The 13,249-nt window shown below is 38.7% G+C and overlaps 1 protein-coding gene across 8 annotated transcripts in view; it reads left to right on the top strand.

The window, feature by feature from the left end:
• Positions 1 to 13,249, top strand: part of LOC115261355 (serine-rich adhesin for platelets) — a 66,900-nt gene that overhangs the window by 34,686 nt on the left and 18,965 nt on the right. For all 8 annotated transcript variants that reach the window (XM_029862869.2, XM_062856226.1, XM_029862870.2 and 5 more), the window contains one exon: positions 10,511 to 10,869. In XM_029862869.2, the coding sequence (XP_029718729.2) occupies positions 10,511 to 10,869 (359 nt within the window). The remainder of the gene's footprint in view (positions 1 to 10,510; positions 10,870 to 13,249) is intronic.

The raw sequence follows: 13,249 nt of genomic DNA, 5'->3' as shown, positions 1-13,249 counted from the left end.
GAGTGTGTAATGTCTGAGACATAACCGCAATGTTGACGTAGGACTAATTTTTAACGCATAATAAAGAATTTGGGGCTCACAGATGAAGTAAACGTGTACCTATTCAGCAAAAATAACGGCCAGAGTAAAATCACTATATGCTAAAGACTCGAAATCTGGCGATTGTTGCTGGTGATGATGATTCCCGTATCATGACGATGATGCTGCCGAGCAATGCGCATTTGACAGGTATCCTACTCGATTGGAATGACATTGACAGTAAATTTGGAATTCCAAATACTAAATATACAGCGGTGTATATCTATCTATCTATCTATATATATAAAAATGAATTTGAAGTTCCTTTGAGGCAACAAAACTCAAGAACGGGTGGACCGATCGGCATGACTCTTGCATGGTTCGATTCGTATTCGTGGTGGCTGTGTTTATATGTACAAAAAGTTACGAAAATCCACTAGAAAAGTAAAAAAAAAATATAAATTACGGATTACTCATGAGCCGGGAAGAAATTCAGCGTGATCAAAACTAAATCAATCTAGAGTGCGTTGCTGCGTTGACCTCAACAGTTGTCAAACCACCACAGCTTGGCAAGACAAAGTTTGCCGGGACAGCTAGTTTAGTATAAAAATTAAACTTTATCGATAAACTAAACTATAAAAAATTAGAATTATTTGAATTTTTAGAAATAATTGAATAATGCTCCAAATAACTCTTTCGGAAGCTTTGGGGCCCTTAAAAGGACCATTTTGGTATAATTCATTGCCACCCATGCCGCCACCACCGATTGATCCGAAAAGAATCGAGGCTTCATTGGACAGAGGGCGGTGCCACCCGCTTGCTCATCCGTTGAAGCGGATCTTTTTTGGGATCTTGCTGCTGCTGCCACCGACAATCCATGAAAGAATCGGGGCCCCGGCAAACGAAAAGTGACGCCAATCGAATTTTCGTTTGCCGAGGCGGATTTTTCTTTGGATGTTGCTTCCGCTGTTGCCTCCACCGCCGATGGATCCGAAAAGAATCGAGGCTTCATTGGACAGAGGGCGGTGCCACCCGCTTGCTCATCCGTTGAAGCGGATCTTTTTTGGGATCTTGCTGCCGCTCGGCGCTGTCCGTCCGCTGCTGTGTGTGCCGATGAAATGATCGAACTGAGTGTGTGCACCTCTTATATAAGTTTCGTCGTGTCGCCTCACAGAACTATGCTTGATTGGGATTGGTTGGGTAAGACAATAGAAATACACTAGAACGCCAATGGCGCTGTACTCAGTTTTCCTATTCAATTATTTTAATAACTTAAATTGTAATAATTGATTATGTTTAAGTGCCCATCCTGTAGAGGACCTTTTGTTTTGGTAAACAAAATTTATTTGACACTTATAGTACCGTTACTGACGCTGTAAGGGCGAGGCAAACTAGATGTTAGTCACACGAACAGTCGTGACATTGGATTTCTGTGGCTGGTTATTCTAATGGTAAGACTGACCTCGAGCTTTTACTAATTTTCAGCTCCAGCCTCAGTCAAGGCACATCATTCAATTGAGCCCCAGCTAGGAAGCATAAATTTGTGGTGTTTTAGGTTTAAAGCTTTTATCATAGTTGATGACGTCAAACCCGACATCAACCTATCATTCACCTATTTTGATTTTGGCCACCAAACCCAACATAGACCCAATAGTTGATCGATGTTGGTCCAACAGTGGCCCAACATTCGATAAAAATTGACCCGACTTTAACCCGACATTCGACATTTTTTCAGTCTGGCGGAATCCAGAAAGAAATCAGAGGGAACAGCTTTTATACCCCTAGATTAGCAGATGCAGCTCCTCCCATTCGGCTGGCTTTCCAGAATATTTCATTTGCATGGCCCGCCCCGCATGCTTCAGACGTTTCAAATGATTAATCAACACAGAAATGAGAAATTTTTTTCACTAAGCGTTAAAGTAAACAAAATATTGGAAGATTTAGATCATTTTAATTCGAAAATTGTTAGAGTTAAACAATGTTTTACGGAAAATAGTTCTGATAGGGTAATGCGTTGCTGAATTCTGGGTGGAACCATTAGTGGCCGGAATTCAATCATTCATTTTTCGGGTGAACCACACTTTTCTCGATTGATGGAGTAAAATTATCTGATTTACAACTCTTGAAGAATTATTTTTTGGTGATCCTGATAAGGACCGTTGGATAAAGTAACGATTTTAGGAAGAAAATGGCATGAAACCGCCTTGCCACGCAATGCGTGTTGGTTTTCTCCGTGCTATTCCTGCAGGATGCCACCGAAAATTGGTAGGCCGCTTTCTGCCGTGGATAAGATTCATGACGCTATCAGCACGATAGCCGAGAGTCGCCGCTGGGTACTGCTCAGGTGTGGAGGTGACATCCACCCTGCTTGACTAATCCAACGAAAATGACGAAAGAAATCAGAGGGAGCAGCTTTTATGCCCCTAGATTAGCAGATGAAGCTCCTCCCATTCGGCTGGCTTTTCAGTATATTTCATTTGCACGACCCGCCCCGCATGCGCCAGACGCTTGAAACGGTTAATCAACCGAGAAATGAGAAAATTTCCATTTAACGAATAAAGTAACCAAAATATTGGAATGTTAAGATCATTTTAATTCGAACAACGTTATAATTTATCGATGTTTCACGAAAAATGGTTCGGATAGGGTTGATAAATTCCGGATGGAACCATTAGTGGCCGGCATCATCATTCTTGCGGGGCCACCAAGCATTCAATCTTTCACTTTTCGGTTGCACCACACTTTTACCGATCCATGATGGAATGAAATAATTATCTGATTCACAACTCTTGATAAATAATTTTCTATGGTCCTGAAAAGAACCGTTTGAATATTGGACGATTTTAGACAAAAAATGACATGAATTTATCATGCCACGTAATGCGTGTTGGATTCCTCCGTGCTGAATGCTGCACGCCGTCGAAAATTGGCCCGCCGCTTGTTGCCCTGGATGTTCCTGATGCTATCATCAATGCGCCGCCGCCAATCAATCGGTGAAGGGCCGAGCCCCGAGGACAGCGACGCAACTCGCAAATTCGTCTGTCGCGGATCTTTCTGTGGATTTTGCTGCCTCTGCCACCACCGGCGAGCAATCGATGAAACGTATTCTTTCCTTCGTCTGCCGCTTTAGACGGTTAGAAGGCGAATGTGCAACAGCACCCTTGCCGACAACCACCGACGCCGAGCCAACACGGCCGTCAAAGAATAATGAGCGAAAACGCAAACGAAGAAAGTGGGCCGCTCTCGTTCGATGCGTTCACCTCGAGACGACAAAGACAAATGAGGGAAGATGCGAAGAAGCAGTAGCTTTTATATTCGACGGGAGCATCCAAAATGTGCTCGATCGTGATTGGCTGGAATAAACATGGGTTCACTTTTCCCAATTTTTCAATAGTTTGTTATTGAAAAACAGCAAATATTATTATTGGACATAATTGGTGTAAAGATTTGCAATCGATTGGTGCCAAAATTTTTAAAATTCAACAAGAAATGGCTGAGCTATTAACGCTCAAAATCTCCACTTTAAACGTAACGCGGCCGATTTCTGAAAATTTAGAATGACACCCGGTATAGAAAAGAGAGACGTAGTCCTACGTCAAAACAGACTGAATCTCCGACGAAGTATTTGACGAGACACGTTAAAATCAAACAGTGAAGAAACTCTGTTGAAATTACGCTGCAGCCCATTGACACTCCCGAACATGCTGTAGTTCGCCCGGTTCAAAAGCAGCCGCAGCATGTAGTTGTTGCGAAGAGCACGAGGTTGGACATTGATGTCTATTTGACCGAGGAGAGCGGGACATTCGATGCGTCCCTGCAGAATATCTGTTACCAGTAAAGCCCTGGCAGTATCTCTACGGGTCGACAGCGGTTCCAAGTGGATTAGCTGACAGCGGCTTTCGTAATTTGGTAAACGATATGGATTGTTCCAAGGCAAACGTCGAAGAGCGTACTTCAAAAACCGTCCTTACTGTTATGAAGCTTAGTTGATAAAAAAAACCACTGAAACTTTCAGAAGACTTACTGAACATGATAGATTACAAATCGGATCTTTTAATAAAAGCCGTTACACCCGTAGATTCTAGGATCTAAACTCAAGAACAGTTTGGATGACCTAGGATATCCCGACTGATCTGATACTGTCTATTGAAATAACAGAAGACTTACTGGACACGGTAGATTACAAATCGTAGCTTTGTATAATGAAAGAAGTTGGATCTAAACTCAAGAACAGTTTGGATGTCCTAGAATAACCCGATAGATCTGATATTGTCTATTAACCATTCAGAAGACTTACTGGACATGATAGATTACAAATCGTAGCTTTGTATAATGAAAGAAGTTAACGTTACACCCGTAGACTTATGATTCAAACTCAAGAACAGTTTGGATGACCTAGGATATCTTGACTGATCTGATACTGTCTATTGAACTTTCAGAAGTATTACTAGACATGATAGATTACAAATCATAGCTTTGCATAATGAAAGAAGTTACCGTTACACCCATAGACTTTAGGATCTAAACTCAAGAACAGTTTGGATGACCTAGAGTAACCCGACTGATCTGATAGTGTCTATTAGCCTTTCAAAAGACTTATTGGACATGATAGATTACAAAGCGTAGTATTGTATAATGAAAGAAGTTACCGTTACACCCATAGACTTAAGGATCTAAACTCAAGAATGGTTTGGATGACCTAGGATATCCACAAAAAATATGCTGCATAATATTCTACCGTTTTTATGCTATTGAGCACCAAAACTATAAAAAAACGTGGAAAAAACTCCATAATAACGCTTGGAAGAATTCTGGCTTCAAAGGGTTAGGTTGATGCCATGCGGGATTTCAGAAGCATTTCAGGCCTTTTTCAGGAAATTTTTTTTATCTCTTTATTCGGGGATTTTCTGCCGTAGGCAGGTTCATCCCGGGTCATAGAAAAGCAGAACAAGCCAGAGGGTTTGCTGTGGATTTTATTAACCTTAAGCTTTACGGAGAGCTTTCGAAGAGGTTTAAAGGCGATACAAAAAATTCCAACTGGTTTAGGGAATGTTCCCAGAGGTCTTTGAAGGGGGTTCTGGGGGCTACAAAAAGTTTCTGTGGATCCATAAAGTTTGAAAGAGGTTTTAAGGCGTATTGAAGGTAAAGCCTCCAGGGGGTACCAGGAGGCTTCAGGGATATTCCCGGAGGTTTCTGAGAGGTATCAGTGGGTATTAGGCATTTCAGAGGGTTCCGTGGGGCTTTAAGGGGAGTCCTGGAGGTTTCGGGGGGCTCCCAGGGGCCTCAAAGAAGTTTCTAGGCGTCTTAGGGAGTTTGAGAGTGGTTTCAAGCTTCATCTAAGAATATTTTTTATTTGTATTAACGAGACTTAGGCTAGTTCATCTCGGGACCCACGCTTTACATCTCTTCCGAAGGAAGAACTCATACTTTGCGAGTTTGTCGGGAATGGTGGTCGATCCCAGGTCCTCGACGTTAGAGTCACGTGCTTCAACCATCACACCAGATCCGTTCCACCTGCATCTAATTATATAGAATATGAAAAACTCATGCGGCTAGATCAATTCAAAAAGAAAGTCACGGAAAACCTGCTGTTTTTGAATATTTGAGGTAAATGTCGTCGACTACCTTCGAAAAATGCCAAATGATATTCACCATGAATACCATATTCTCAGGGGAGAGAGGCGAATGAACCAGAAGGTTTAAAACTTCCATAATAAAAAAAATATTCTCAGGTTCTGCCTATGAAATAAGATGTAGGTAGGTGGTCGAATTTAGATACGTCAGAATGACATTTTCAGCACTGGTTATGACAAAATGATCCACAAATGTGTGATTATTATGTTCGCTTAAGGTACCCCGGGGCAAGTGAGAAACCGGGGCAAGTGAGACCTACAGCTATTATTTTTATTATTATCTATTTTTAAGGCAAACGTTCTTCGTGGAAAACATAGGTACCACACCAACAGATACTTTCAATACAAAAATTGTTATTGTTTCCAGCATAAAGAGACCATATATGTTATTGTTGTCCATATATCATTTTCAATTCACTAAGTGAGATTAACGTACTCTACTACATCCGTCGTTTAAAAAAAGAATAACAAATAAAGTCAAACTTTTCCAGTTTCAGGATAATATTTGGAGTGCTTGCAAATTATTTCAAGCGAAAAAGAGGTTACTTATTTTCATTTATTACCTTTAGTTAACTGCTCTCACTTACCCCAGTGCATTTCAGCATCTGGGGCAAGTGAGACCTATGAGAGTAAACAAACGCAATTTCATAGTATGATCTAACTTTCTTCAGCTTAAGTCGAAATTTACACAAAATTGAAGTAAAAATCGGCGTCTTACATAATCAGGCGTTGAAATATACATAATTACTTCTATTTTGATGATGAAGCTATTATTTAAATTGGTGAAGTCTCGGATAAAACTTTTTTTTTCGAAACCATCTATTTTTCACATGTTTGTCTATTATTCCATTATTTTTTCGTTTTTCATTGCAAAATAAGTTTTTTTGAGTGTTAAGGAACCGTCTATAATGTATAAAAAAAATAGTAAAACGACCTATTCAAATTTCATGATTAAACAAATCTTTAAAAATCTTTAATGATCGTAAAATTATGTAACGGAAAACATAACATCTGTAAATCTTGAAAAATCTTTTGGTGAGATTCATCAACTATGTAATATTCGAAATCTTCCGTCATTTAACTTTATGGCGCTTTTTGTGTAAAAAAAATCAATTGGTTTTGCACGAGCTGCTAAAGTTAAATCAAATTTTTCTCTCAGTAATTTGTTATTATATGTGTAACGTAATTTATGCACGGTACCACAAAACTCTTCCAACACAAATTTCTGAACAAAGTTATTCGTATGAGATATTTATACATATGCTACCTTACCAGCAGCAACTATATTAAGTCATATGTACAAAAATTCCGAATAGGTCCCACTTGCCCCGTGAAACGGAGTATACAAAGATCTGCTGAACTTTTCTTTATATACATGATAAATAGAATTTAAAAATTTTGAAACAGTTTTAATGCCCGTTAATATGAAGAAATATACAAACAATGTCTTTTAGAACCTTTGAAATTACAAAATTATTTATGTTTAGTATTTTTTGGCATGACAAAATCAAACTAGCACTTTTTTAGGTCCCACTTGCCCCGGGGTACCTAATTATAAAAATGTGCAATTTTATAGTTCGAACTTGTATCTTTCATAACTTTTGCCAGAATTTGGGCGTATTAATTGAGTTCTTAACTTCTTCTTATTAGCGTAAGATTCCTCCAATGTTCATTTTTGCATTCGTTGATCTTCTGATAGGTACAAAGGTCCATAAATTACGTCAGGGTGGAGGGAGGTTCAGTAATGTGCGATAACTCATACACAGATTTCATAAATCTCATACAAAGATACTTCTGAGCCCTAGGAAGCCGATGTAAATTCCATTACAAAAAGTTCCTGCACCGAGGGGGAACTGATGCCATCGCCCGCAGCATGGTCTCGCAGTATAGGGTAGTGGAGGTATTTTGGCCCACCTAGGAAGTTTCATGTCATTATTTATTATACAATCCCTACTAAATCTTGGTATTTTTTTTATTGGAAAACGAAAAGTATTCAAATGTGTAGTGACTTTCATTTCATTCATGAGTGAATGTAGTTAGGGCCTTGGAACTCAAAATAAACTGTTCTTAAGCTCGGTGGACCGATAATATTTACTAAAATGGTGGTTTGAGATATGGCCAAAAGATGTTCAACAAAATCATATGGGGACATGTTTTGGGCCACCTGACAGATTCATTCAAAACACTCATACCAACGTAATGTACTCTGAAAACAGATAAATAGAATAAGTTGTGGCCTCCCGTGACTCATGCACTCAAAAAGATTGGGAACCTATGCTTTGGAATATAAGCTATGACTATTGCTAGTCTGTTGCTAATTACTCAGTGACGTTATAGTGCCCTTCAGATTATCTGCTGGCCTAACGTTGACTGTTGTAATAAACAGCAGATTTTTATTATTGCATTACGCAGCCATGGTTTCACAGATCAACAATGTCTACGAGTACGAGTCCAAGTAGTGATGTGAAATCGATTTACGATGGCCGTAATATCAAAAGCTCTTTCCTAAATTAGTTTATGCGAAATAACGACAAGTTAGGAATTCCGTGCTATAAATAGTCATATTGGCATTGGTTTATGTCAGTTGTTCTAGGATGGGGTAATAAGTATTTATTCAAGCTATTTAATGAATTGATTTGAGCAAAGATCGCGCAATGAAAAACCAGAAAAACTTACTGCATTTAAGCAGCACTTAAGGCTGATTTTCATTTAATGACCTGCTGTCAAGGTGCATTTCAACTGCTTATTGGTTAATTGGTTATTGGTGCAATTCTAATAACGTTTTTAACGGTTAAGGCGAAACTGGATCCATTTCCTCACTTTTAGGTTTTTGATTTTTAATAAAATAACGAAGCAATATTTTCAAAATCGGTTTTCGTACACATGTAGAGTATGGATCAAGGTATCTCCTGATTTTTTTTCCTGGTGGAAAAAGTTTTTCGCTTTTGCAGAAACCATTTTTAAACAAAATTGCACAAAAAATGGTTTCTGCAAAAACGAAAAACTTTTTCCACCATGGAAAAATTCAGGATATACCTTGATCCATACTCTGTGTACGAAAACCGATTTTGAAAATATTGCTTCGTTATTTTATTAAAAATCAAAAACCAAAAAAATGAGGAAATGCTTCCAGTTTCGCCTTAAGCGGTACATGTGCAATACATGTGCAGTACATTGTTGCTTCGTACAAATGCCGATATCACCCATAACCATAACCTAGAACATAAGCACAGATGTCCCCATGATCTTCAAATGTGGGTCAGAAGAGACGAAATGCTGGAAAACCTGAATAGCTGCTTATTAGAGGAGTCTCTTCTTCTTGGATGCAAACTTCGTTGATGGTTATAACAGTTTCCATTTCGTGATTGAATCAACAGTCTGAACTCCTATGACACGATGCCAGCCAATTCAGCAATTTTGTGGAGGATGTTTGAAAATCACCCCCTTCGAATGTATAGGAAAGTGCGGTGGGTGTAATGTGAGCAGCATGTTATACAAGTCTCGACAGGATATTTGTCGCCCACCATTATCATGTTGTTATGTGTTGTTCAGACAAGCTAAGACCATGGTTGATCCCTCTCGCCAAAAAATAAATATTTTAATATTTTAAATCTAATGAAGTTCGTTTGCTGCACGTGGTTTTGTTTATTGGCTGAGCAGCCTACAGGAAATTAGGTAGGTTCGTTAAAAGACAATCAAAAAAAATCGGTGAATGGTAATGATATACAATGTGAATTGGATTCGTTGTGGAACTACTAGTAATCATGCGTCTTCATTTCATCAATGCATAGTTATGGTTTCCGTATGTACAATCGAGACTTCCACTTCACGCTCCTACGGGACTAAATTGTTCATGGACGTGATGCTAATTAGAAATTTCCTTAAAACTTTTCTACCTAATAAAATCAAGAATCGACTTGTAGAGTACTAAAATCTTTCAAAAATTAAAATTCTATAAAATATACATAACACTAGTTTACAGCATTTTTGAACTCGGTAAGCTGATGATCATTTTTGGCGTAGAATCATGCCCTGAGTTCGAAAACGCGAAGGAAAAAAATTACAGTAGAGCGGAAATTTTTTCGACTTTCCATACAAGGTTGATGATTTGAAATCGATTTTTGTTCTTTTTTTAAGTAAAGTCGCTCACTTCACACATCTCATTCTCCGTAATCAATGCTCCGATTCAGCTGAATTTTTTACTGTAACTCGCCTACATATGATATGTCAAATAAACGGTGAGAAAGAATTTTTAGATTGGTTTTTTCTTATTGAAAAAAATACATTTCTTCATATATTTTTGGAAATTTTGCTAAAATTTAAGGAGATCGTCCCAAAAACTCGCCAATATCTTGAATTTCATCAATCTGACGCAAAACCTGCATTCAGATGATCGAATGGTATTGTGTTCAGCTTTAAATTTATAAAAAAAGATTTGAATTTGGTTGAACAAAACGCAATATATTTGAATTTTAGTAAATTCCATATTTTAAAAAATTGTAAAACTCGATATTAAGCTAAAACTCAAAAACTGCTCTACTTTAAATTTTTTGAAGCGCGGATTCGAAATCAGCACTAAATTGTACTTCAAAAATTTTGGTCGTTGATAGAAGTTCACGACTTTCGTTTTATTTTGTAAACTAGTGTAATCAGCGCAAAAATAAATGTTTGTGATGAAGACCATGATATCCACAAAATATATTTTCCAAAATCACGTTTAATCATTGTGTTTAATGATACTGGCTCGTAATATTCAATACATTCGCACATATCGAATACACATTGTAATTTACGTCAGAACGAAACAACTTGCCATAATTATTTCTTTTTATCTGTCTCTATCTTTTGCCACCCCCCAGAAGAAACGTCTGAAACCCGCTCAGCAACAACGGCCGCACCACCACCACCAACAGCATCGACGGCGACGGCATCGACGACGTCGACGATGGAACGACACAGCCGGACTGACGCCAGCGGTCGGTCGGCGGCTCTCGAACGAGCCTATGTGCACGACGTCTACGAACACTGCGAGGATTCGGTCGGCCAAGTGCGGCCCAAGGTGGCACAGTTCCTAGCGGGGCTGGAGCCCGGTTCCATGGTTTGCGACGTGGGATGTGGCAGCGGTCGGTATCTGTCCGGATTCAATCCCATGATTTGCACAATCGGTGCTGATCGGTGCTATCGACTGTCCAAGGTCGCACACGGGAAGGGAGGGGAGGTAAGTGGATCTTCGTCAATCATGAGCAACTGGTAATACTTCGCCAAATGGCTTTTTTATTCCTGATTCCTGATTCCTGATTCCTGATTCCTGATTCCTGATTCCTGATTCCTGATTCCTGATTCCTGATTCCTGATTCCTGATTCCTGATTCCTGATTCCTGATTCTTGATTCCTGATTCCTGATTCCTGATTCCTGATTCCTGATTCCTGATTCCTGATTCCTGATTCCTGATTCCTGATTCCTGATTCCTGATTCCTGATTCCTGATTCCTGATTCCTGATTCCTGATTCCTGATTCCTGATTCCTGATTCCTGATTCCTGATTCCTGATTCCTGATTCCTGATTCCTGATTCCTGATTCCTGATTCCTGATTCCTGATTCCTGATTCCTGATTCCTGATTCCTGATTCCTGATTCCTGATTCCTGATTCCTGATTCCTGATTCCTGATTCCTGATTCCTGATTCCTGATTCCTGATTCCTGATTCCTGATTCCTGATTCCTGATTCCTGATTCCTGATTCCTGATTCCTGATTCCTGATTCCTGATTCCTGATTCCTGATTCCTGATTCCTGATTCCTGATTCCTGATTCCTGATTCCTGATTCCTGATTCCTGATTCCTGATTCCTGATTCCTGATTCCTGATTCCTGATTCCTGATTCCTGATTCCTGATTCCTGATTCCTGATTCCTGATTCCTGATTCCTGATTCCTGATTCCTGATTCCTGATTCCTGATTCCTGATTCCTGATTCCTGATTCCTGATTCCTGATTCCTGATTCCTGATTCCTGATTCCTGATTCCTGATTCCTGATTCCTGATTCCTGATTCCTGATTCCTGATTCCTGATTCCTGATTCCTGATTCCTGATTCCTGATTCCTGATTCCTGATTCCTGATTCCTGATTCCTGATTCCTGATTCCTGATTCCTGATTCCTGATTCCTGATTCCTGATTCCTGATTCCTGATTCCTGATTCCTGATTCCTGATTCCTGATTCCTGATTCCTGATTCCTGATTCCTGATTCCTGATTCCTGATTCCTGATTCCTGATTCCTGATTCCTGATTCCTGATTCCTGATTCCTGATTCCTGATTCCTGATTCCTGATTCCTGATTCCTGATTCCTGATTCCTGATTCCTGATTCCTGATTCCTGATTCCTGATTCCTGATTCCTGATTCCTGATTCCTGATTCCTGATTCCTGATTCCTGATTCCTGATTCCTGATTCCTGATTCCTGATTCCTGATTCCTGATTCCTGATTCCTGATTCCTGATTCCTGATTCCTGATTCCTGATTCCTTATTCCTGATTCCTTATTCCTTATTCCTTATTCCTTATTCCTTATTCCTTATTCCTTATTCCTTATTCCTTATTCCTTATTCCTTATTCCTTATTCCTTATTCCTTATTCCTTATTCCTTATTCCTTATTCCTTATTCCTTATTCCTTATTCCTTATTCCTTATTCCTTATTCCTTATTCCTTATTCCTTATTCCTTATTCCTTATTCCTTATTCCTTATTCCTTATTCCTTATTCCTTATTCCTCATTCCTTATTCCTAATTCCTTATTCCTTATTCCTTATTCCTTATTGGACTTGAGAACATTGGTGAGGAAAGCTCTAAATTATTAATCAAAAGAGTGTTAATTAATCTCAAAACATAATATATGGCTCAGTAAAGCCTACGCACTTTAGAGTCGGTACACTTTCAACCGGCTGCCGCTCAAAAACGGTGTCACTTGGAAAAAAGTGTTGTTAGGAGCACTTGAAGCTTATCTATCGTTGTTTGTAGAAAAAATATAAAATTTGCTGTTTTTATATTTTTAGATGAACTATTGATCTGAATTCGTAAATAGTGCCAGTTTTTTTCTGCACACATTGTGCAAAAACCAATTATTGTCAGATTCAAAATTTGTGTAGGAATATATAATTACCAAACCCACCAATTACGCAGTATAGAATAGTTGTTGGTATTATGATTGTTGATTAAGGGAGATAAAATATTCCATGAGTGTTTTAAAATTTCCAATATAGCTATGGTAAGCCTTTGAAGGGTTTTATGAAAAAACCAAAGGATTTCATAGATATTTAAGGTCGAAAAAGTTGTTTTCGCTTAAACTTTTGTTCGGCAAATACGCATACGGGAAGGATACTATACGAATAGTATTGGTATACAAGAAACCAATGATTTGATGCAGAACAATATAAATAATCGTGGCTCGAAAGCTGTATGGACTATTGCTGACGAAATTCATTGGATGTGTTTTGATGGCGTGAAATATCTAACGATTTTTTAAATAACACTGAATCTACTCAAAAGTTTTTTATTTGTGATCATAGAATCACATCTATAGTTCCATAATCTATATGGTTTTCAG

The sequence above is a fragment of the Aedes albopictus genome, chromosome 3 (genome assembly GCF_035046485.1).
Source record: "Aedes albopictus strain Foshan chromosome 3, AalbF5, whole genome shotgun sequence".
Taxonomy (NCBI): Eukaryota; Metazoa; Arthropoda; class Insecta; order Diptera; family Culicidae; genus Aedes; species Aedes albopictus.
The sequence above is the reverse complement of the archived record's forward strand: the minus strand, read 5'-3'. Positions and strand labels throughout refer to the sequence as shown.